The sequence below is a fragment of the Anabas testudineus genome, chromosome 5 (genome assembly GCF_900324465.2).
Source record: "Anabas testudineus chromosome 5, fAnaTes1.2, whole genome shotgun sequence".
Lineage (NCBI taxonomy): Eukaryota > Metazoa > Chordata > Actinopteri > Anabantiformes > Anabantidae > Anabas > Anabas testudineus.
This window is the reverse complement of record NC_046614.1, coordinates 18,262,216-18,289,244: the sequence shown is the minus strand read 5'-3', so window position 1 is coordinate 18,289,244 and position 27,029 is coordinate 18,262,216. Positions and strand designations below refer to the sequence as shown.

General features: G+C 38.4%; 1 protein-coding gene across 1 annotated transcript in view; it reads right to left on the bottom strand.

Annotated features, from left to right (window-relative positions):
• LOC113153160 (cadherin-22) overlaps nt 1-27,029 on the bottom strand; it is a 151,186-nt gene that overhangs the window by 57,573 nt on the left and 66,584 nt on the right. Inside the window, exons 4-5 of the mRNA XM_026346637.1 lie at nt 17,941-19,048; nt 8,810-9,104 (exon numbers count right to left, since the gene is read on the bottom strand). Coding sequence (XP_026202422.1) covers nt 8,810-9,104; nt 17,941-18,171 — 526 coding nt within the window. The 5' untranslated portion in view covers nt 18,172-19,048. The remainder of the gene's footprint in view (nt 1-8,809; nt 9,105-17,940; nt 19,049-27,029) is intronic.

Below are 27,029 nucleotides of genomic sequence, written 5' to 3'. Positions count from 1 at the left end.
CAGTACTAGTTGGATGAGTCAGCTGCAGCGAGCTCACTACCAACTACTAACAAGCAGTTATGAAAAATCAAAACACAACATGGATGGTTTAGAGACAATTTGGAACGACTGAGAAGCCGTTAATAAAAAGACAAAGTGTTGTTTAGGATGACATAACATTAGCAGATGTGTTTTCTTGCTGAAAGTGTTACCATGACTGGTTTTGAATGTGGTTTTGGCAAGCAGCCTCCTTCCCCTCTTTCCAGTAATGTGTACCGCCACTGAATCTTTTAGTGCTACACAGCACCGCACTGCATCGGCCTACTTTCACCTACGCTCTTCACACACTGAACACACCTTGTTTCTCTCAGCTTCTCCCTAATCCACAAACACAGTGATTCACACATGACCACACACACATCAGCCAAAATAAATTATGCCAAGCACTGTGGTCAAGTGTATTTAGGTGGATGTTACTGGTCATATACATAACACACATAGGTGTTTGGCTAAGAATATTGATTGTAAATTGCTCGTGTCTTATCACATCGCTCTATCCTGCGAGTTTGCTGCTCCAAATGTCTCATCTGCTGTTAGTATGACAGGCCCCGGCTGTCCTTATAGTGACTGCTGCAATTTGCAGCCTCCTGGGTAACCGGGTGGATGATTATTACTTTAATACCCTTGTGGAGTTCTCACATTACATACAAAACGAGAAGGGAGCTTATGTCTCATGCTGAGACAGACAGAAAAGGGAGAGATGAAAGAATATGAATAAAAACAAAATCTGAGGAAATAAGCGTTGCTTGTTCTGAACAATTTCACCAGAAGCTAATTTTTTCAATGATAACCTAATTACTTGCAATTTGCGCACAAGTCGTAACATCAATGTTGCAGAATACTTTTATACACAGTCATAATGCCACAGCCTTTAAAGGGTTACAATACACTCCACAATACACACTGCTCTGTGGACTGTCATTCTCTAGTCTGCACATCACTTCTGGTATTTAATGAAACATTTGTCTACTACATGTCTTTTGCAGTAGCAAGTCTGCCCATATAGAAATCCAAATCTAATTTGTTGAAAATTCAGCATAATTCAGCATACATAAGTTTCCATTTAAATAAACATCTAGTCCAAGAACATTAAAATGACATTAAAATGATGCTTAATATACACAGAGCATATACATATACTCTATACACATAGAGAAAAACCTAAAAGTCTAACACTTCATGTAATTCAGAATCATTGGCATTGGTTTAGCAGACAAAATTGCAGGATATTGTTTAATAGGCTTTTTCAGTATCCCTCACTTTGATATATTAGGCCAGTTCTTTGATTTAGAACAAGATAAATGTCAGTTTAATGCAACTATCGTGGATTTTCTTTGTATCTGGTACATCTCTACACCAGCTTGTGTCATTAGAGGATAATAGCTGAGGATAGTGGTCAGCTTAATGTCTGTTATCAGACTGTGATTTGCCTGACTGTTGTTCTTTGGACACAGTAGCTTGTCAGTCAGTGTTACCTGAGGTTAGAGGCTACGACACAGATGTCGTGTTGTGCCACATCTCTGCCACTCAGAGGTCCCGAGGTCTTCTCTAATGGAACCGCATCAATCACAGGATTAGCTCTGTGGAAACGTTTCACCCTGTTGTGATTCAGCTACCAAGAGCTGCCCCTACTAGCCACATTTCCACCCTCCCTCACCGACGCTATTCATCCAACCTTTAAGTGATAGGAAAAGATGTGTGCCTCAGTGACTAAATGGTTTCAAATCCAACACACTCTGCTACTTTATCAGTCAGCTCACATAAACTCTGAAAAAAATAAATAAAGAAATAAAAATATAGAGATGGATGTCTTAGTATGCATGCTGTATCACAGTGTAATACTGATTTCAAATTGGAAAAGGCTTGTCTTTGTTACTTCAATATTAGCTGGGCGTGTGGAGCATAAGCATTAGCTTGGGGTGCCATTGTGCCACTGCCAATAATGTCTCTGCAGTGTGTGCATAGATATTGTGTCTAAAAGCTCAATCTATCCCATGACTAACTGTAGAAGGTGCCAATGTATTTTATATATATATATATATATACATTGTATAAAGTATTGTCAGAAACTGGCAGGATACCAGTTTGACATTACTTTAGCTCATGGGTTTTTAAACCTTTTGAGGTGTAGTTCAGAGCTACATAGATATTTAAACAATACATATCGATGAGGAAAACCAAAAGAGAAAAGAGATGGATGGAATTCAAATATTAATGATGCCTCTTCAAATATAAACACAAGGCATGTCCCTGGCTTGAACAAACAGTATAAGCCCCACTGAAAAGTCTTTTATTTGATTAAAAGTCACAAAATGCTAAAGAAAGGTGCATTTTGAAATGTTTAAACTAATCATCTGATAATGAATGTCACTTATATTCTGCTTTCCTAGCATAAATTATCATATGCAGTAAAAGAATAAAACACTGTGAAAGGTTTTTCCACAAACTCAACTGACTGCTTCATGTCCTGTATTATCTCACAAGCCTCTTCAGACCTTATAATGGCGAATGAACTATGCAGCAGCCTCTAACCTGTAATTGAAGCCGTGTGTGAGACTAAACTATCACTAATGAACTTTCCAGAAATTCAACATAAAAAATAAATATATATAATTAACTTTTTATTTATCAGTGCAAACAATACATGCAACAATAACAAGTAGTAGTCTCTCAGTATGTGCAAACAGAGACAATCCAGTCTAGTCTGTGCTTTCTGGCAGCAGTATGTTCATGTTAGTCGCAGTGTATGGCACTTACGAAACGCCATTTGAACTTTTTTCTTACAGTGCTTATATATAATTCATGTCTTGTCTGTCACACGTTATTGTTTCCACTGGGTACTCAAAATGCTGCCACACAAATTATGTTATAGTGGCAGGGAGATCTGCGATGCTAATTTCATACTCTGTCACGTTGGCTTCTGCTCTGGTTCTGTAATGTACTCATATTACGAGACAGCTTTTCACCTTGATGAGAAACATCTTCACATTTTAATATCAGCGTAATTTTTACCCAAACTCTTTCTCTATTAAAGATAGATATCTATTAAAACCTATTGCACTCACTGGCTAACTGGCACTTTAAAAAGAATCGTATTTAAATATCATTTCAGACATTGTTACTCAGGTTGGAGACGACAACATAGAACCTAACTCCACAGTAGACTCTCTTATGCTTGGAAAGGGAAGGTGGGTGTGGTGGGTAATGAGATGGTTTCAATCCACACACAAACTTACTGCTACAAGCCACTAAATCAAACACAGTGACAATAAAACAGCCTCCACAGGAATGTTCTGTTTCTTTAAATAACCAACCCAATTTATCATCAAAAAGCTCCTTATCATTTGTCTCTACAGTAACAAAATGATCATAATACATATCATTGTCATTATACAAATATTTCATTACTTCTCAGCAAACTGGGTTTTACAATCTTAAAAGCACCATTTTAAAGACAAATCTCATCTGTCTCAGCCATTTCCGAAGCATGTGTAAGCATCGCTTCAAGCTAAATTAAAGCCAATATTACTTAGAGGAAAAATAATCCCATTCTTAATAAACACAAGGAACACAAATCTAATTTGGAATATAAAACTAAATAATTAAAAGATTTAAGCAACAGAGAAAACCCAGAAGAAAAAACAAAACAAAACAAACAAAGCAAATGTCAACTGAATTATCTAAATAAGAAAACTCAATTTCTAACAGACCCAACCATCTCATTTTTAGCATTAAAAATATCAAGTTGGAAACCCACTCAGGAAACAAGTCATGATTTTCAACTTACACCTACCAGCCACTTCATTAGATACACCTGTTCAGCTGCCCATTGCAGTGGCCAAGAAACAATTCAAACATATAACGTCCTGTAAAACAGATAGTAAAACTTTTTTTTTTTTTTTACATTTAGGGATTTGTATAAGTAACAAAACAACAATACAGTATACTGTAATATAGTAGAATACGTATTTTGTGTGTATATCAAATTCACATTTTACTAAATGCATGTTAACACAACTTTAGAAAGTCTCAGTGACCACATGGATTTTTGCTAAAGATGAATTAGAAGTATCTTATAATGGAATAATGTTTTTTTTTTTTTTTTAACTGGGCAGACAGGTACCTCTAACAAATGGACAATGATGCAACATTAGCTTTTAACATCAAAGGTGATTTACATTAATAATGGCTCCATTTCTATTCATAAAATACAAGGGATGGTGAGCCATAAAGAGAATGATGACCTGTTGGATTATGAGTGAGCATCCATTAATCAAACAGACCTAAAATGTGGAGTTTTTGATTTTTCACAATACATTGGATCTTCTCATCTTCTCTGAACATGTAATAAAGCTGTTAAGCCAACTAAAACCACATTATGTTTGTTTGAGACAGAACTGGTGTGTTTTCTTTACATGTATTATAAATACACATGGAGTACACTCCACACACTTAATTCATAATCATACAATACAACATTTATGCAAATATATCAAGGCCTATTAACTTTGAACATGTCAGACATTAAGTCAAACCCAATCGAAATATAAACAAATAAACAAATACAGAGCTTTTTTTAACGTAGTGCTGGTTTTTAATGGGACTACATTGTTATAAAAGTGTGACACTATGATCCATGCTTTTGAATTGGGATTTAATGGGCAAGTGTAAGGCAACCATCCTGTACTCCAGTCACAGGCTAGTAGCGGCGAACGATTCTTCCATTTTGAAGCAGATTACTGATTCTTGTATATTGAAGAAAAGATAAGGATACAATGAAAACACTATCCTGCACTGTGAGTACTTAGCAAGGCCGTACTGGGAATGGCAAACAGAAAGATGATGAGTCATTGCTTCCGCACCACTACATAAGTAAAATGTATGCATCTTTTCACAAAGATGAATGTGTTTCTTTGACAAGAAGCTAAATCCATTTATTTCCTCAACCTTGTGATTATAAGTACACTGGGATTCTGCCAGATACAGGATAATAACCAGTCAATTCCACAGTGGATGTTGGAATATGCAAACTAAAGTCCTAATTGGTCTTAGTTTAGTTCAAACCCAGATTCTGCATCCCAGGGTCTAAGACTACAGACTTTTCAACCCTACAGTAGTAGTTAAACACCAACATCAGAAAGAGTTCAGACAAATCAAATAAATTAGATAATCCTCCACAATATTTATTTATTTTTAACAAACAAAACAAATGTCAACTGAATTGTATAAATAAGAAATAATCCCTGACAGATCCAGTTCTAATTTTTAATCTTAAAGATGTCAGCTTGGAGACCGACTCAGTAAACAAGTAATTATTTTCAATTTACACTAACTGGCCACTATACTAGGCACATCTACCATCCTGGTGGTAAAGACAACGGAGCCAACAAACTGTTCTTTTACTGAAGCTCGCAACTCACTGCTTGCGTGATTTAACTCAGTCTAAGCTGTTACATATTTTGCCATTTTTGCATTGTGTGTGAAAACACCATAAGGCATATTTGAGAGGTAATTAATACAAGTCAGAAAGAAGTAAAGAGCTGAGCAGCATCTTCTAGTCAGCTCCATGTTTCATTTTTGGCTGCATTCAATCAAGGATGTCTTCTGTTTTGACTCTGTATTAAATCCATCATGCTCAGTCTTTACCATCATGAATCAGAGGACACAGCTACTTCTTTACAGACCCACTCTATTTGTGATCTCTCCTCTGTCCCCACATAAAGGCATGCACGGTTCTCAAAGCAACATTCAATCACCCATGCACTGCAAATTTGATTTAAGACTGCAATTCCATTAGCCGCACATTTTCCACGGGACAACACAGAGCTCAGGCCCTCGCACTTCATCATCATCGTCGCCACTCCTATTTTATTTGTCTTCTCCTCTCCTTTTTAGAGTTAACTATCCATGAAAAACAAACAGACTACTAACACAAGTGTTATTTTTGGTAGCAGATGCTGAGCACGCAGACACGTATACTGTCGTTGAAGGAAGGGGGAGGTAGGGTGGAGGCTGAAAAGCTGTGACAAAGACACGCCCTGGGAGACATGACACGAGTGATAAGTAAAAATGAATATGCCTCTGGCAGCTGACTGCTGATTACTTTCTTACTATTATGGCCTCACGTTTTTCAAAGCAGTTTGCTGTATGGTTGGTCATAAAACAGAACAGTGAGCGTATCACTAGTGTGGCTAATGCCTGTAACCTACTTCCATCTGGCATAAAATGCAATCATGGTTTGGATCCAAATTCCATAAAAAGTGCTGATTCTAACAAGGTTTAGCGTATATACTGCAATCACACAGGAAAAGTGACAAAATTAAGTATGCAGTGTTAAAGACGTCAGCATGCTTATAAAACCTACATCATTTCTGTGGCTTTAATGGATACTTACAGTATACGACATTGCACTACATAAAAGAAAAGCATGAGAAGAGAACTAACTCACAGATGGAACAAATTAAAATCATGGGTAGTGTTAAAACGGCTAGAAACATATCACCAATTCAAACAAATGAACAAACTCCTTTAAGTATTTAATTTTTGGACAAACATTTTGTCTCAAAGGACAATACGGTTTTTATATTTTTACAAACAAAAAAAGAAATTAAACTTACTCATCCTTCAACACTTTCTGCCTTCTCTACTATATCTATAGCACTCTGCCTCAAGCCCATTTGTTCCTAGTGATGACATAAATCTTTCCAACCATATTATAAATATATAGCTTGATTGACTTCTAAGTAATTACCCCAAAAACATGGCACCATAGTTGTAGTAGTATTAGATTAACACAGACCAACACATTTGGCACTAGTGCAAGAGTTTAAAGCAGCGGGACTGTGTGTGTGGGATTGAGTCAAGGTAAACTATCGCGCTCATGTTCATCATAATTAAGGAACGTGTCACCCACTTTAACAGTATGGCGCACAGATTTGTAACGCGTTGACAACAACAGAGATCTCTGGCAAACAGGAGTAAGCTACAAAAAAGCTTTGCTTACACAGGCAGTTGTTGTTAGTAGGATCAATTCTTGTTGGTTTGGGGATTTCTTGACTGTGAACACATCATGGCGGCCATTCTTTCATGATAAATTCCTCCTCAAGACAAGTGATATTCTCCATGAGATGTAGACGGGCAACACACAGCAAAGACCATTGAGCTGCTGAGTGACATGTTGCAGTCAAACCGTCAGTCTGGGATGTTTTTCTTTTTCTTTTCACTTCATTCTGTTATTGTCATTGTGCTTGTGACCTTATCACTGACATGCCCAAAAAATACTGCTAGCCTTAGCTGATGTTCAACAGGAGAACAGCAGAAAGGAAAGAAACAGGGACAGGACAGGGGAATGCTTGACTAAGCAGAAGTTGTTACCTCATTAGGGCCGGTGTTCCACAATGATGTTTAAAACATGAACTGCACACTCATTTAGTGCGTAATTTGACTGAGGTGCGACAGGGTCGAATAAGGGGGGCCAGCCAAAGTGGAAGGGTCGTGATCATTAAGATTACATTAGCTAAGCATGGTCTGTATGACTCCATCTCTCTCGAGGAGATAATGGCTCTTTTGCTTCCCAAGCTTTTGCATCATTTTCTATAGCCCTGCATCATTCCATTTCTCTTTGTCTTTAATCGTGTTTCTTGCCACCTGTCAGTCGCCCTGTCTCTCACACTGGCTCTCTTTGCCTTGCTCTCGCACCCACATGCACACAAACACCATTCAGTTTTAGAGAGCACTGTAGGCACAAATGCCTGTGGTTTGGATCATGCTGAGGAAGCAGGAATTAATTCCAATCAGGCTCGAACAGGGAAGAACCATTCCATTTTGCACCACTCCAGGAGTCACTCAAACAAGAAGCAACCCCTCCTCTAGTGCATATGCATGAACACACACGCACACATACCGGTATCATACACCACATACTGTGCACACTCAATATTGTGATATCGCTTGGCAGCCAAACAGAATTTTGTTTATCAAACATCAGCTTTTTCTTTGACATTAATACCTTGCTAATTAAGCCCCTGACACCCTCCGTCCTCTGTCTCTTTCATTTCACCAAGGATTTTAAGGAGCCACGTAGCATCACCATTACAGTTGCCCACAAAACAACAACAGTACCAAAAAAAAAAAAAACATGTTTGTCAAGATTAGAAGTGCTGTGCTTTCTGTGTCAACAGCTTTCATGGAAATTTGGTGTACCTTTGTCACTACTCTTTTGAAGCACCTCTTCTCTGTTCCTCTTTCCCCCTTATTCCCCTCTTTTATCATTTGCTTCCTATTAGTGTTCCACAACACAGCCACGAAGCCCATCTAAGAGTAATGCCATTCGTCTATATTACCTCCCCTTTCTTTATATGACTGCACTGTCTCCTTCATTTTCCATTTTATTCCTACAGTACCTACGGCTCAAAGAAATCAGTGTGGGGAATCCTTTTCAAATGACCATGCCACCATTCTACTTATTTCTCATCCACAGTGAATTTACTGACTCCACACCTTTTTTTCTAACACCGTCTTTCTACTTTTTCCTATTTCCATCTCCACAATGAGGGCAAATTTTAGCATATTTCACTTTTTGAAACTTAATACTTTCCCCTAAGCCCAGGAAAAAAAATGTTATAGAGCCCACTTATGCATCATAGAAATAGCTGTAATATAACTGGTAATTCTGTTCAGTATGTGCACCTTTGGGCTATCCTGAGCTCAAAGCTTTAAACATATATCCAAATGGTCCCTGTGTGACTATATTATATGTTTCTTGCCTTACCTATGGGTGACAGCTCCGCCACACTGCCAATATAGGGGCCCTCCAAGAACTTAGGCTCACTGTCATTGATGTCCTGGACCTTGATGACAAATTCTGACTCTGGTTCCAGAGGATCATTGGAGTGCCGATCCCGGGCCTGAGCTCGAAGTGTGTAAAAGGCTTTCTCTTCACGGTCTAGTCTCTCTGTGGCATGGATGTCTCCAGTTAGCTCATCGATGATGAAGATGGAGCCTGCCCCTTCTCCAGAGATAGTGTACTTGATGTTGCCCTCACCCTCGTCCGAGTCCGTATGGATCTGTAAATTGAAACAAAATGAATGAAAAATAAACCACTTTGCCTTTTTAAATATTGCTTTAGCAGTAGCTAGGGGACACTGGGAGGTATTATAAAAAATATCTGAAAAGATCTGTGATGTCACCAACATCACCACCATTATACACTCCCATTTCCTTTTTGAGCTGACAGGAGAGGTGACGTGTGCCTGTGAACTACGCTGTGAATTTCATGACGTAGATGATGATGTAGATCATATTTTAGCAAATTACTTCTCACTACTCCACATATTCATGACTAGTGTTACAATTCATTCCAGTAGTTGGGAAGGTTTTAACAACTGACCTCCTTCTCCCAAAGGTCTAACTAGTGGCCATTACAAAAACTCTCCAATTGGTAGCGCTCAAACAACATCAAACTACATTTTTAATTTTGAGAATTAAGTGGAACTTTTGATTGTAGTCATGTTTTAGTCAGTGGTTTAGTCATAGGTTACCTTTCATGGTGCTGTTATGGACTTTGTGAGGCTTTAAACATTTGGGTTAAGAAATCATTTTGAATATGTAGATGCGAGCATTGGTAATAATTGACTAAATGAGAATAACATCTGTAGATATGGAAACAGATGGTTAGTATAAAATAGATTATCTTTGTGCCACTGGAGCTGACTGTAGGACAGGCTGGAAAGGTATGATCAGATAAGTCATTCTGTTCTGAATGAAAAAAAAAAAAAAAATAACACATTTACAAAATTAACACTGGACATCAGTTTCTGCAGATAATGATTGATTATGGATTTTTTGTAGCCTTTTTAGTACTATGCGAGTTTCTTAATGTCTGCTTTTAGTGTTAAGTCAGTTCAAATTGAGTTTGCCTAGCCGTGATTAATCTACAGGAGGTTCTATAGGTTTGTGCGATGAATTCTTTCCGCATGGATGAAACTGCTGGGTTAAAAGCTTTACTACAGTAGCTTTTTACAATAGAAGCTGACCTGGGACCACATTAATTGTCAAGCAGCCAAGACTTTCCACTGTCATATAAAGTCATGATGAGGAGCTCATAAAGATGTATGTATGAAAAAAGGAAACAGCCAGAGCAAATCATTTTGACTGCTTCAAGAGCCTGACTGGATAGTGTGCAAGTACAAATCTGGGATTTCAATTCTTTTATAGAAGTATTTCATCTTTCACATTTCACAAGAGAAAAAGTTTCACTGATGAGGACTATCTTATCTTTGAACAGTATCTTCCTCCTCCCAAGGCTAGTATTTCAACTATATATTCACGAACATCTCATATTTTGCCGAAATGACTTTTAGTGTCAGTACATCACATCTGAGAGTTGGATACGAAGCACTGACCAGGGATGGCTTGCTCAAATGTTAAAAACCACTTCAGTAAGCCTTTAGCAGCATAATCTGGGAAGGGAAAGGAGCCAGTGGATTGCTGGAGACAGATAAAGGAATCTGGTGCCAAAGATTATTGCTCAACACAGGCAGAAGTTATAAGCTCATTGTTATTGCCTGACCAAAGTAACACAGGTGCTGAAGATCATGTGATGACTCTTGAGTATAGTATGTGAACCTTTAAAAGATTTATCACACGTTTTGTATAAAACTTTGTCAGTGCTGATGGTTTGATTGTAATTGTCAGAAAATGGCATCTGGTCATCGGGCATGACCAAAAGAGGTTATTGCTTTTCTTCCACCTATCCCCTTATCTCATTCACCAGCAGCAGTTGCATGTAAAGGCCTTCTCGGAGCTCCCTATAGACCAGGCATGTCTGTTATCACAGTAAAAAAAAAAAAAAACACCATAGTTCAAGCGACAACATCTTTATGCACATTGTGCTATTCACAGGATGTGACGTCCAAATGAAGAGATCAAAGTCATTTCAAAGTTTGGTAAAGGCAGAGGCATAGGGGTGCCAGGACCAAAATGTGAACTTTAAAAGGCCATAATAAATCAGAGCTATGGTTTCCCCCTAATGTGATTAGAAGACGTTCCGGAAGCACCAAAAAGAGGCAGCATCAGTCCCCCATACCAACCTCCCCTTTGGCTCTTTAGTGAGCACCAGACCTGCTCTTTCTCTCGCTTTCACCTTTCATCTGAAATTATACTTCAGAGCTGTCTAGGCAATGTAACTGCAATCTACTGAGCAGACCAGAGAAGAGGGGAAATCGCCCTGGTGTCCCTGGTTAATATTTTATAAAGCCTTAATTAAATATGGGCTTCTATAACCCTCGCGGGGGTTTTCATTAAGTATTTGTTGTAAAACTGTGGAATAATGCAAGCCTGTGCCTTGATATTGCTCCCCTCATCTATTTCCCCTCCCTTTTTATCTATCCGTTTTTTGCCTTTTCTCACCATTCTGAATCATCCTGAAGACAAATACACGGAGAGTCAGAGAAAATATACTGCCGGAAACTTTGGCGGTATCAATATTTCAGTTATAATAAAAGAAGTTTCATTGGTCCAAAGTCTGAGAGTGATCCAATAAAAATGTGCATACTCATGTGCCACTGGATATGTTTCCCTCAGACACTCTCTCATATGCACTCGCTGTATTTCTAAATTAGATTCTTCAGACAAGAATGTGTGCGAAATGTTGTCATCATGTGTTAATTCAATTACACAAATGTTGGCACCATGCATGCAAGTTCCTACCTGCTGTACATGTGCACACCGAGCCAAAGACACCTACTGACTGAGCGTGCTTGCTCATATACACATTTCATCACTCTGCTGGGATGATGGTATCCCTTAGGCTGGATCTAACCAACCGTCTTTCAGTCCACTAGTATCCCTTCGGGACTGATTCAAGTTGGCAGCTTAAACACACAAACACACACGCACAAACACTACGCTTAGCTAAGTTGTTTTCTGAAAACTAAAGGTCAGAGTCAGGACATCACTCACGTAACGAAAACTAACCAGGAAAGCAAATGTGTCCTTAACAAATTCACATCAGGAGAGGATGTAGAAAGCATTGTCCTTGTTTAGTCATGTAAACATGTTGCTTCATTGGTCAAATTAAATTTGGCCTTTATGTCAGTGGTCTAGTCAGTATAATTCGGACAAGAGTAAAAACACTAAAACACATATATATCCATCATAGATTTGATATTGTTATTGCAACTAAACCTTACTTTGGATGATCTCACTCATCATAAACACACAAAAGCCTAAGATATGAACATAAAATGTGTGAGTATAAACTGCAGTTTTGATCAGCTTGCACTCAGGCACTGAACTCAACAGATTCCACTAGTAACTCATTTCCAGCAGATGTTCAAAAAAGAAAGTATCAAAATGCACAAAGCAAGGAAAAATTCCAATAACATAATTCACTGCCACAAGCAAGACATAGCTAACATAACCTAAAGTGTTTGGGAGACACTGAGCACACGGATGGACAGACAAGAAGTAATTACAAACCACAAGAGGAAAGAATTATGGTGAAGGAAATTTTGACTTGGCAGTTTTAGAAATCTGTATGGGCATTAACGTTCTTTCTTTTTTACTGTGGAAATGAACCATTACTGAAATCCATTGTTAAAGGCTAAATTCAGGCCACTGTTGCTGACTCCAGTGTATAACAAACATTATAACCACCTTTCAAGTCTCCAAGGAGAGAATATTTGCTCAGCTCGTTTTTCTTACCGTGGCACCATTAAGTATACCTGTGTATGCATTAAAAGTATCAATAATCATTTTACATGTGGCTCAGGTTGTGGAGGCCTCAAATCAGCTTCCACTTTTCTGTGGAAATCATTATTTGAGCACCGAGACAGTGCTCCAAGGCAAGTATGGTAAAAAAAAAAAAAAAAAAAATACACAAAATAAAAAGACAAACGATGACAGCCACCGATAAATCTCTTATGGCAGAGTAAGATAGTAGTCAGATGATATAATATGTCAAAAGAAAATCTGTACCTATCCTTTGAACTTTCAAAAAGGGTGAAATTGTTACTGTAGCTCAGAAATTAGTTCTGATTCGGTGTCTGGCTCCAAGATAAACTTCATGCAAGTAGTGGTTATGCATGCCTCAGGGTTTACAGTGAGGGCTGTAGGGTGACTCAGGAGAGAATGAGATTGTTGATGCCCTGTCAGGTTCACCTTTGGGTCATAGCAGCGTGTCTAGCTGTCACCGTAGGCTAACCTGCTGAAAGGCGTGACACATAACTCACATGCACTGACAGAAAGTTCCCTTCTTGTTTGGTCGTCACTTCTTAGTTTGTACATTAAATGTGGATAAAAGCACCAACTGTGACAATTTGGTAATAGAAGGATACATTTCAAACATAGATGACAAAACAAGGATCTGGATATTGCACATGTTCCACTGACATGCTGGAGAACAAAACTGAAAATGATAGAACTGAACATATTATGATAGAATAGAATAAAATGAAATAGCATAGAATGGGAAGACATTTGTGGAGCCAAATTTTACATTTGCACTAGAGATAGCAGAACACGGGCTGCACTGAATCCTTCATTTATTGAGAGTTTCAAAGCGGGAGCAAATTGGCTGTCTTATATTTAAGTCTGTGTAATCAGGAGTAGGCCTGCCACATTTCACTGCAGCTTGTCAAGTTCTCTGATCTTAACAGCTTTAAAGTGTTAACAAGGTGACTGTATCAGAGACAGCCTAGGTGGAGACAGCTACAGTGGAGGAATGGTACAGACCATGGGTAACAGAGCCAGAGATGAGAGGAGAGGGTAAATGGCAGCATTGCAGAGGGGAAAGAAGAGCAAGTCAGACAGAGAAGAGAAATTTAAATTTAGGGGATGTTGCAGCACACAGACTACCAGAGATGGAAGAGAGAAGGGCGACCAACAGTAGCAGCCAGTAATAACAGTTTAAGAAAATATTTTATTTAAAAATAATCTAAAAAGCCAGCAAAGCAGAGTAAATCCTGCAAAATGTGAAGTGTGGTTCCCCTAAAACACCATGGCCAACAGCTTGGCACTTTCTGTTTAATTCCATCCCTCCAATCTTAAGCTGTTTTGTCTCTCTTTGATGGCGTCCTTCTGTTGTTGTTACAATTGGCCCTAGATTTGTCTAATTATAGCTTGGATCATTATGACTAGGGGAATTGCTTTAACAGGCATAGTGCATGCATTTTTTTTTTCTGTTGTCTGACTGATTGGGTCTGTGGCCAAACACTTTTTTCTTTTCATTCTTAAACACACACAACATCATCATTGTGCCACCTAAACATGTTATTTTGGAATCGCATACAACTTACGTAGTATTGTACTGTAAAGTCACATCTTACTTTATCTGACGTACACCTCATTGAGAGTTATACTGTATATGAAACCCTACACCAAAGTTGCTGCAGCCAAAATTGTAACCACAGAATGTGAGATGTCATAAATCAAACTAATTTTCTTCAGAAGGATGTAGCAATTTTGGTGTACAGAAAAGATGAGGCCATCTGTTTTATTTGGCTTCAAGTTGAATGTCAAGCGACAAAAAAAAAAAAAAGAAAAGCACCTTGGACAAGCACTTTTTATACTGCTCATGTGACAAGATAAGGAAACCTATGCCAGATACATCCATAAAGATCAGAGAGTTGGATTTACACAAAACCCTTCACCTATATACATTGCAGGGACAGCATGGGCACATTACACGCAGTCTAACTCTGTCTCTCTGTCTCTCTCTCTCTCTCTCACACACACACACATACACACACACAATGGATGGCCGAAGTGAAGAAGAATGTGCCATTTTCCCCTCCTTTGCCACCCTTAACAACAGCCATTTAAGATTATCTGGGCTCAACAGCAGCTCAGTCTGTTGCACACTTCCAGTGTGTTCCCTTTCGCTGTCACACATTTTTAAAAGTAGTTGGCAAGAAAAAAATATATATACCTGTCAGATCATTTAAGTCCACAAGGATTCATTATCTAAATGTACTATCCAAAGTTGCCAGTTTAATGTCATGTGAGTGACCATTTTATTGGTGAATCTGCTTTCATTAACAGAGTGGTGGCAGCCATAGTGTGAGACGGAGCAAGCTTGGCAAGTTTGCTTAGCTGGAGTAAAGTAATAAGAAAAAAAGCTTGTTGCAATTATCCAGTACAGGGTACACTGCTTGGCTTTAATCCTTTACTGCTCAAATGAAAATGTTGCTACGAAAAATCCAGCAGAGCCCATCTGTGTGTGAGAGAGACCATTAATTTCACTGATAGCACTGGCCAGTGCCCTGGTCACATGAAGTGCAATAACTTTGGATAATTTTATTAATAAAATCATGTCTCTTCTCCCCCCTGCTGTGTCACTCCCCTGAGCTCACTTCAACTCTTTTATAGTAGTTCACTGCCTTCCCTGGCACCCTGTCCTGTAATGAATCACCAGTCAGTGTATGAAGCCTCAGTCTCCCTTCGCAGACTTCTCTCTTCCTTCACTCCATTCTTCATATATCACTTAATTTCAATCTGTCTGTCTCTCTGCCTCCCAGCAGACCGACAGCACTAACTGTTGGCCTTGTTATTGGCAGACAAATAATGACCAAAGGATAATTATTCTAACACCTGGCCCTGCTGAGGAGAACATCTCCATTCATTTGTAAAAATAGAGAGATGAATGTATGCAGATGCATTATTAGCTGGTCAATTGCCATGTCTAAATGATTAAAAACAAAAGAATAATATGATTGATGTGTGTGACTCATTGCTGAGTCTCACGCTGTCTGCATTAATACTCTGTCTTTTCATATCACGTCCTATGTAAGGCAATCGAATTGTACATGTTGTCCGCTCCCATCAACTCACTGAGCATCATTTGAGAAACAGCTGATGAATGGGATGTGAATGAGAAGGGGGGGGTGAGAAGGTAAAAATATTCCCACATGCACAGGCGGCACCAAGCTGATAGCAAACGGATTTGATTTGGCATATATTCATTATCTATAATTACATTAGAAGAAATAACATTCAGTAATCATATTTGTGGTGCCAAGACATTGTCCTCAACATTAAAGAGAAGGGCACTGCAGAGGCTGTCATCACTGAGTAATGCTGCTTTATTACCTAATAGTTCCAGGAACGAAGGGGTCACAGAAGCTAAGCTGGGAACTGCAGCAGGACTTTCTATTGCACATTACTGTATATTTTCACAACACATACGATATAGTATTGTCTGGCACAAAGATTTTACACACTCAGACTTGATGTAATTACCAGATGCAAATACGACATGCTACACAACCTGCCTCTAAAGTAGCTATGATCTGTGGAGTGTTCGCAAATTGCAAACTTTCTACACTGCCAACTGTAGCTATAGTTTTTAGGTTGTCAGAAAGTAGTGATCCACAGAGCAGAAACATGTTTGGGTCTAGTAACTATGGCAGAAGAACTGGATTTAGACCCTGAATCCTCTGCTGCAAACATGGGGTCATACATTTCAGGGTTTAATTGAATAATCGATTATTTCATCCATGTAGAAGAGTGGATCAGAGAACATTTAGGCTGCTGCAGACAACCAGCATTAAATTAAACGAACCATGCATGTGATGCAATGTTAGTGTAAATCTGACAATAATAAACAACATAAGAAAACCATAATAGCGTGTTCAGAGCTTCACGGGTTTAATGGTCTTTGCAGTAGAAAGTAGGAGTTTTACAGCTTGTTTACAGATGTTACAGCAGCTTTCAGAGTTGCCTCTTTGCAGAAAACCACTGGGACTTGATGTTTATCTTTTCTTCTCTTCTTTTTCTTAAACCAGTAACTTCATGAAAGCCTCGAGGGTTCGGTGATTTCATGCAGGTGAAAAGCTAGCAGAGACATACAGGAAAGAAAAATGCAAGTTTTTTTTGTGCTGGTGTCTTTTTAGTAATTCACTGAGTCCAAATGAACCTTTGCCAGTGAGTCTGGCAGAGTGAAGCAGCAATTTTTGCCAGTTTGGATTTTAGCACCTTTTGTGGTTATTGTTAGAGAAGGAGGATAATTAGACCTTTGTACAACTTTTATTGACCTTTCACTTTGACTTTTTTTTAAAACATGTATCACTGTTTTTATTTACTACTATTTTAAATATTTTCTTTACCATGTAAAACGAATCACATTAAGAGTACACATGCACATTTATGTAACATTACAGTACAGTCAAAAATGTGGACACACTTAGGTTTTAGCATGTTTTTCATGAAAAGGTAGATGTCTTCATCTGTGTTAACATCTGTAGTTGAAAAGGGTTTTCTTATGATCACTTATCCTTATAAATTAATAAACCAGTGTTAGTAAACATAACATGCTGTTAGAAGACAGTACTTTTGAAAGCATGATCTTTTCTGTGTGTGTCTAAACTTAGACACAGATGACTGGTAGTGTACTGCAGTACTGCATATGGAGTATTAGCATTCCTATGAAGTAAAAAATAGGTCTAACTCTGTGTAATCCTTTGGACTTTCTTTAGAAGATAAAATAATATGCATCAGGCAATCATAATGTAGACCATGGTGATTTTTGTACAGTTAACAGCAACTGCACCCTCACTACAGATGTATCATCTTATTCTACAATTTTATATATAATTATATAATGTGTGTTTGAGTCACTACATATAGAACATGTTTATAGAATCTGTGTAGTTTTTTCCTTCCTTCCTTTATTTAATCTATAAATAGATGTTTGCCCTTGGAGTCTATTTGTCGTATGGTATGTCCATATTTATTCTGCTCTTCAGTGATAAAAACAGTTTTTACTATGAAGGTACTATAGATAGATAGATAGATAGATAGATAGATAGATATAATCCAGTTTGATATAATCAAAAGGAAATGGCTGTAAGTAATTAATACTTATTCACAAAGTTCTTCGGATAATATTTTTTAATGTCTTACCTTTCCTACGTATAGTGGCTCCGTGCCTGTGTACTCTTCCACCACAAAGAACTGATTCCACACCCATCCTCTCTTAACTCTTTCAAGCGATGACGGTCCTTCATTCTGTCTACTTCCCCCTGAGGTCGAACCACTAGTCCTTGAGGCCTCACACCAAGCAAAACTACAGCATCTTAAAAGAATCAGTGCTGCCGATAGTGTCCAAGCTCCTGCAGTCCAAGAAGGAACCATTTTGATTAAAAAACTGAAGAAAACAAAAAATATAAAAGGGTATCCAACTTGGGTCTACATGTAATATCAAAGATACATGCAGAGAGGAAGAGTTTTTCAGTTGCACTTTTACACCAAACAAAACTCCACCAGGGCAAACTCAAAAGGTCTTTGTGTGAGAACTTGAAAGTTAATCCATGGGAACACAAATCAATTCGAAGTTATCTGCTGAATACAAGGCAGGTCATAGAGCATATTGGATTCCTACCACCTGCAGAGAACCTGTTTGTATTGTAACATGGTCAGTCATTCTGATTCCTTTATAGTATCTGCCCCACCTTATAGACTTTCTGATATTTTTTCTAAGTATGACCTAAAGTAGTGAAACAAAGTGACTGGGAAACGTCTTTCAAGAAGATTTTGAAGGCAGCAAAAACAACAGACTTTACTCGACTGACTCACTGATCAGTGCAGGAAGGACGGGAAATGGGGAAACAGTGGCATTGATGAGCACACGTCTGAAGAGCGATACTTTCCATCCATTCTTTACTTTGTCATTTGCTTGCAGTGTTTCAAATTTTACTTCCAGCATGTCACTTCAAATAGTTGGTATCTCTTTCAGGGGGTTTAATACTGGGCTGTCCAAAAGTTATTTTATTGAAGTTTTCTTGCAAAGAAACCTCTTCTGTAGCCCAGCTGTAGTCATGACTATTTTTGCCTCATGAAGCAGAATCCTTGAACGGAGACAGGTCAGTTGATTTTACTGTTGGTGATTTTGTTTGATCTTCAATATCTTTTTTCTTCCACAACAATCCAGTGGTTTGGAAAGTTCATTCTTCAAAGTACTGCTGTATTACTTTGGCCATCATGCCAACTCAAAGGCAGAAAATGGATGAACCTGTAAGACAAAAAGGGAAATCTCTGTTATCATAATTGCAATGTAGGTTTTCTACTAGATGGCTGTAAAGGACATCTCAATATCAGCATCAGTAAGGGTTTTTTCCTCTGCATATGCTGAGCCACAAACCCCATATAAAGTGTTGGTTTTGTTAGGATTATCTGCAGGAAATGGCTTTCCACCAGCGAGTCTTGTGTTCAGCAAGATTTCTAACACTGTGCAGTGAACGGGAGAGTGATGGAAGAACAGTGAAAGGAGGACAGAAAACCAGGTGTGTGGAAAATAGGAAGGAGAGAGGAGAGAGAGGGGTCATTGTTCATCACACACCAGACCCAAAGCATCTGTCTGCCTTTAGTCCGACTGATGGAGCAGCCCTAACCTCAGCCAGCTGATTAATTGCATGAGGGAGCACTAATTGGATAAAAGTATTAATCAATTAATTCTATCCAATGAGGCAACAACCCCCTAATACCTCAGACAAACACTGGAGCGCAGTAAGGGGGAGCAAATACGGTCTTTGGCTGTTGTGAAAGATGCACAGAGGTTAAACAGAAAGACAGTTGACAGAGCAGAGACAGAGAGAGATAAAGGGAGAGACTGAAGTGATAAAAAAACAGATAAAGAAAATATAAAATGAAAAATGAAATAATGAGTGGAAGACTAAATGAAGGAATGCGGGAAGTGAGACAAACAGTGTAGTGTTGTGCTTGTGTGTGGCTGTGGGTGTGATTAATGGTCTCTATGAAGCATTCAGAAGAAAAGACTGATGACAAACAGAGAGAAATGGTAACATTTAGTATGTCTCTGGACTTGACCTCAAGTATGGCCTCAAGAAAGAAATATTGCAACACCAGTTGAAGAAAAGCTCCACAGGCCAACAGGTGGTTTAACCTATTGTATTTCTGCCAGCTAGGAGAGGACTTCTAATCTCACTTTCCTTCTGCCCGGTAGAGAGCTTGGAGCTTCCGGAAATAATTCCTTCTCAGACTGTTGGCTGAGGCAATGTCCGTGGTATTGGAAACCAAATGCTCTGGGGGTGTCCAATCTCCAGAGAAAACAGTTCAAGAGCACATACAGTTTAGACCTCTTCGTTCACTTGGTCGTTAACAGTTGGTTAAACAGTTATTAAAGGAGTAACTAAATGAGCATTTCAATATACATCTTGGTGATATTTTTGTGAACTGTGTATTTAGTCATTTGATGCTGTATGTAATAAGCTATACTAATGCACAGTAGTACTAGTTGATAAATGCTTATATCAGCATGTTAACATGCTCTCACAGACTTTGCTAACATGCTAATGTTCACAATTATCAGCTCTATACCTGTACTCTACACAGTGGCAATGAATCTAATCAAATCTAAAGTCCCAATGTTGCTCAGAATCCTATTTATTGTGTTAGCCTTGTAACAGTCTAATTAGTGAGATGATGGGAATGATTAAAATATTATAAATGACAAACTAAATATCACATAGACTTACTCTACTGACAGGATTCAATAATCCCATTATAACCACAGGAACCATAATATTTGCATATTCATGGTTATCCAATAACAGCAACAATAACAACAAGCCTGCCAACAAGCACTGAGGGAAGAAAGTGATTGACAATCCAACAGTCAAGCATAATGTTGTCTCTTGGCACAGATAGAATCTCCACTTTGTGCCCTGGACTTATTGGCATGGCAGACCAACACCAGTGGCCTCAGCACTGAGCATCCTGCTGCCTGAGTCCACTAACAGTAAGAGCGTGCTTGTTGGCAGTGATATGCCTATTTTGCAGCACTCTTTTTAGATGGAGCTTTTCTCTGTCAGTAGCGAGACAGAATGTGGCTGGGACTTCTGACACTTTCCTGTGCCTCTCTCTAAGATCCACCACTTGCCCCTGCAGAGGATGATGGACAATCCATGCTGCCTGGCAGTAGGGATGACACACTATTATCATTCTCTGCTGAGGCAGAACTGTGCCCCTCTGCAGCCAGGCCATCCCCATTGTGATGTTAAAGAGCAAGATCCAACATTTCTGTCTCGAGTTCCACAGTCACTGTAAGCCAAGGTTGTGAGTGACTGATTGGAAAAGTCACACGCAATCTCTTGCTGATATGAACAACGTCCTGCTCTTCCACCATCTGCTCAGGTACAAATGGTGACTAGGCCAGAGTGTGTGGCTCTTTCCGTTGTTCCCTTTAAGAGAAGAAAGGCTCCTAATCTTTAGTGGAACGGCTACTGAAGGTCGCACTAGGGCACGCCTGCATGCTCTTGAATTGTCATCCAATCGTATAGACTAAAAACGTTCTCAACAATGCAATGCATTGCAATGCAGCATGAGGATAAGCACTGCACTAGCCTTTCAGATAAGTGCATAGATAAAAAACATGTGTTAGTGTTTCCTTTGGAATTATCTAGATGTACATGAAGCATCTAGAATTCTGATTCAGATTTGATAAAATTTTCTTGTATCTACCTGTTTTTAACAGTACAAATTCAGATCAGAAATTTAAAAATAAACATGGTTTTCTGCATTAATGTGTCATAAAATGTGATCTTATTGTTATCTAAGTGAAGAGTATTGACAAATATAATGTGCCTAAAGTAATAACAAAAACAACCACAAAAACTTTACAGTGCGAGTGGAAAAAGTATTTGAACCCTTTGAATAATGACCTAAATAAATCTAATAGGAGTCAGGTGTTAGCATAAGTTAAGAAAATAGTTTGGAGGTGTGGACTAGAGCTGATGTGCTTATGTGAGCCATGCCTTCCCCTGAAAGGAGCTTTCAGGGGATCTACGAACAAGAATTGATCATTTACATCTGGAAAGGGTTACAAAGTGATGTCAAACAGTAAAGCAATCTACAAATGAAGATACATGGGGACTGTGGCTACTCTACCAAGAAGTGGACGGCCAGTCAAAATGACCCCAAGAGCACAACAAACAATCAGTGTGTTCATGAGTCTACAGTACATAAACATTGAACTAGCAGGGTGTTGCACAGCATCATAAAAACAATATCTCAACTGTAAAGTATGGTGAAGAAAACATCATGCTTTGGAGCATCATGGCCTGGTCAGCTTGCAGTGATTAACGAGGAAGATTAATTCCCAATACATTATTCAGCATAATGTGATAATGTACTGTACATCAGCAAAAACTCTGTAGAAGTTGGGTGATGCTACAGGACAATGACCCAAAACACACAACAGAATCACTTCAGCGAATTAAAATTTGGCCAAGTCAGAGCCCAGACCTCATCCCAAAAGACATGCTATGAAACGACTTTAAGAGAGTCACACACGAGGCATCCAAAGTATATGACAGAGCTAAAGCAGTTCTGCAGGAAGAATGGGCTAAAATGAACTATCATTAAATGATGTCTATCACTAAACTATCACTATGGGGATTTTATGGTTGTTCTAAATAAAGACATCAAAGGTCACATTTGTTTCTGTTATTACTTTAGGCACATTATATTTGTTAATACTTTTGACTAAGATGACAAAAGGTTCACATACTTTTTCTTGCCACTGTATATGAAAATAATGCATATACATATAATAATATTGCACCCATTCCCTATTTAGTCCACACATGTTAAAAATACTTAATTCTTATAACAATGGAGATGAGTCAAACACAACATGAGTTTAAATAAAATATTTAGATTTTTCTAGAAAAAAAGCAAAAATAAATAAAGAGAAGTCTATCTGTTCTTATACTTTGAATGACAGTTGATTAAAAAAAGAAAGAAAACTCCTCTTAAGTTCCTTGCTTGAGCTAAATTGATCAAAAATATTTCTTTTCAAGTTTCCAATTAGATATGTTTGCACTGTAGAGTGATAACTTCAAAGAAATAAAAAAATCATAATGTTTATTCCTCTGTGCCTCAAAGGCAAACAGCATTGGGAGGATAGAATTAATTCATTTTTGCCTATCTACACTTTCCCTGTTCCCTTACAGTGGATGAGTTAACAGTGCAGCAGGCAGTTGGAATATGTTTAATTAGAAAGCATTTGTAGCAAATATTTTTGTACATGCACCAACAGCACAGAAGTTGCTTTGCAAACTGAAACATTTGCTTAGCGCCAACTGTTTGGTATCTGAAAACAAAATCTACACTCCTCCAGTGGATCTCCTTCCCCTCCTGTGCTGCCTCCCGACATAGGGGATTTCATTAAGTGTGTACACATTTACTCATAATTAGGTCCAAAAGTAGGAATGTCTAATGAGTCAGAGAGGGAGACAGAAAGAGAGAGAGATGTATGTTAATGTGTTCTGGTTTCACTCAAACATAGCATTTGCTAAAGTGAAGCTGAAAGCCTTAGCAAGTGGAGGAAAATTAGTGGCATGTCAATTACTGCCCTTTCTTCTCTAGCAGTGGCCAGCAAAACTTGATGTTGATGATGAAAATATTGCTGACAAATCTGTCTCTCCCGCCGTATCTTTGTCTTTGCTCTATCTCGTTCCTCTCCTTCCTCTACTCATACTCCAATCCAAAGCTATTGGCAAGCATTGTGCAGCCATTCGTGACCTATTAGAGAGCTGGATTGATTCTAGAGCATGGCTGCAGCCTCTCATCAGTGGGCATGCCCAGAGCAGGCCCTTTGACAGCTGGCAGCGGACAGATGACAGCCAGGCAAGACTCATCACTGCAAACTGATAGGCATGGGGCCAGTGGCCGGCAGACAGCTCCCTGTGTCTCTCCAATGCACTTAGAGACATGCATGCACGACATTCACAAGCATGCAAGCACGCAATGTAAAAACTGTCTCTGTGTGTGTGTGTGTGTGTGTGTGTGTGTGTGTGTGTTATAATGCATTTAGCCAGGGACATGCAAAGCCCAGTAGTATATACTATATATAGTATATATGAATAAATAAGACAATAATTTGTTCCCCGGTACAAAAAACTCCCAAAAGTAGTTAAATTATTACAAATGAAAATAAACATTATTATTATATGGTACAATCATATTATGTTAGCATTCTTAGTCTGAGAAAGGCTGTCCGGCTCTCATTTAGCAAGCAATAATGTCATTATCACAGTGTGTCATGATGTGAAGTAAATTATTCTTTATCATTATGTAGGTGATTTACTCAGCAATTATGTTTGCCTGAAACTAAGATTATATTGCATGACTGTTGCACCACATCAATAAACTTAATTACTGTAGAGTTCATCTAATGGCAACCATACTTTTGCTTATAGATGTAGGGAAATTGCAATTGTTTACATGCTGTTGATTACGGGGTTTCATCACATGAAATTACATATGTCAGCGCTCACAGTTGCTTAACACAGTAATGGGCTAACTGCTGTTTTTAGTTGTAATAGGCTAATTGTTGACTAGGTAAGGTTAATGTGGCTTTGCAAATGAAGCTTCATATTGGTTGCTCTACATTGTTTACATTGATAAAGTCCACAAAAGAGAGAAAGTGGGAGCAGAAGACAGAGACACAGACAGGAAAGCTAAAGCAATTGACTCTATGCAATAGCAGTTAAAAAGCAGCAGTAGGCAGTCAAGTGGATATATTTTGTCTAGCGTGGAAGTAAGCATGCCAAAAAAAAACAAAAAAAAAAACAAGAGTTGAGACAGTATGAGACAGAGGGGTGAATACTGTATGAAAATGCTATCTTATATTAAGAAACACATGACCTATATTCTGGATTATGTGAATAATGTACCAAATGAATACATAAATAAATCTTTACGTGACAGCTTATGATACACAGGATAGAAACTGAAATTGAAATAAAAGGAAATAGACAATACTTTTTCTGAAGTTATTGTATTACAGGGTTCAATATTAAGGATTATTTGTTGGAATTTGCCCGGGGGAGTCTGACAATCCTCAGCTGGTTGGTCAGTCCATTTGCATTTGTCTCCGAAAGCAGTTTTTGCTCACTTTTTTTTCACACTGTGATAAGCATGTTATCTTTGCCACTCTCCTCTGTCATTAGCCTGCTCTCCTCTCCATTGTGCACTGCCTGACCAATCAGATTAGATGCCACTTCAGAGAGTTGTGTAGAGTGCATAAGAATTACTCAGTGAGAAATACAAGGCTGTTTTTTTTTTTTCCTTCTAGCATGGGTAAAGAAATAATGAATCTTTCTGTGCAATGATTTGTACCATTTGTCGCTGATTTCAGAGTAAAGCAGATCAAGCTGGCACACTTTTTAAGGCACTGACAACTACTGCAAACACACGCTACATGGTTGCGACAAAAGCTGGCAAGACAGATGGCCGACAACACCTCATCAGATCCCTTAATGTACTGGCAGTACGTTTGAGTAGTGAGCCCAACCAACCCAAGATTTGTTTTTTTTTCTTTTTTCCCTTATGCTACTGAGATATTGATTGATTTAGAAACTTCAAACAGTGAGTTGTAGGACATTTTATCTATTACATTTAGACATCTAGACTAAGGTATCTCAACCATCAATGGCCAGATTGACATGGAATTTGTGACATGATCCCAGTAAGATTGGTTTCAATTTAATATGGATAATTAAGCACAGGAGGATCATGGATCCCTGTGATCATAGAGACGATTCTCTGACTTTTCATCTAACTACTGAAAGCAGCAGGTTATGATGGGGTGATATAATGACTGAAGGGTAAAACCTTTCATCATTCTCTGACTTTTAATCAGTTTGCAATCATTACATCAAATGATCAAGTACTTGGGTTTATGAACCTATAACACCTTTTTTTTATCACTTTGAAAATGTTAGCATGGTATTGAACAAAATTAAGTTTTGACAATGCTAAACATTATTCCCATGTTTGTGTTGTTTGTTTGTTGTGTAAAAATAAAATAATATATAAAAAATAATATGAATACATTTCCTGCTTCTCCCACAAATTGGAGTAGCTTGATGAGCACTTATTATGTACCATACAGTCAGGCTGTTTCCACAATAGCTCTACAGGGTTGAGATCTGGTCACTGTGTTGGCCGCCCCTTTATACACACAATATCAGCTGACTGATTCTTCCCTAAAGTGTTTTTTCATAGTTTGGAGGTGTGCTTTTGGTCATTGTCCTGTAGTTGGACAAAACAGGCTCCTCGCTGTATAGCATGGTGTTGCAAAATGGAGTGAAAAACCTTTTTCCTTTCCCATTTTCAAGATCTCTTTTGTGCTGTACAAATCTCCCATTTTCCCACTGCCAAATAAGCCCCAGACCATCACATTTCCTCCACCTTGCTTGACAGGTGGTACCTGGCCCTTTTTGACAGATTATCTCCAAGTCTGTATCTCACAAATGTTCTCTTCATGACCCAAACTTTGATTTGTCTATTCATTCAACACTTCTTTCCAATCTTCTAGTGTTTGTGTTCTATTGTCCAGCTTAATGATTTCTTGTTATTGGCCAGTCTGAAATGTGGCCTTTTCTTTGCAACTCTGCCTAGAAGACCAACATCCTAGAGGAGAGCCTCTTTATTGTTGATGTTCAGACTTGTTATTGTTGTTTTAGTCCTCTTGCTCAGTTGTGTGCTGGGAGCTACCACCTCTCGTTCTGCCCTGTTGAATCTGTAAACTAGGAGTTCTACAGAGTTGTATAAGATCTCCAGTTTGTTGGTAATTTGGTGGATAGAATAGCTTAATTTCTTATGACAAAAATAAACTGACGAGTTTCTGAAGACTGTTCTTTGTTTCTGGTTATTTTGAGTCTGCAATGAAACCCACAATTGCTGATGAGCCAGATACCCAGCTGGTCTAATGGTCTGTTAGCCTTTTCCAGTTTTTCCCCGCTTTTGTTATCATTTATAACAGTTGTATTTTAATGACCAAAAATCTCTTACTGTGGTATATAATACGTACATCTACATCTGTCCTTGTTACATGGTTTTAGCCAACCACTGACTCTTGATAACCACTGACTCCACAAAAAGAAAATTGTACCACAGTAACAGATACAGCTTTAAGAGTAAGTTATAGAAAACCATAACTTATTATTGCAGTAGCAGTGAGTTTC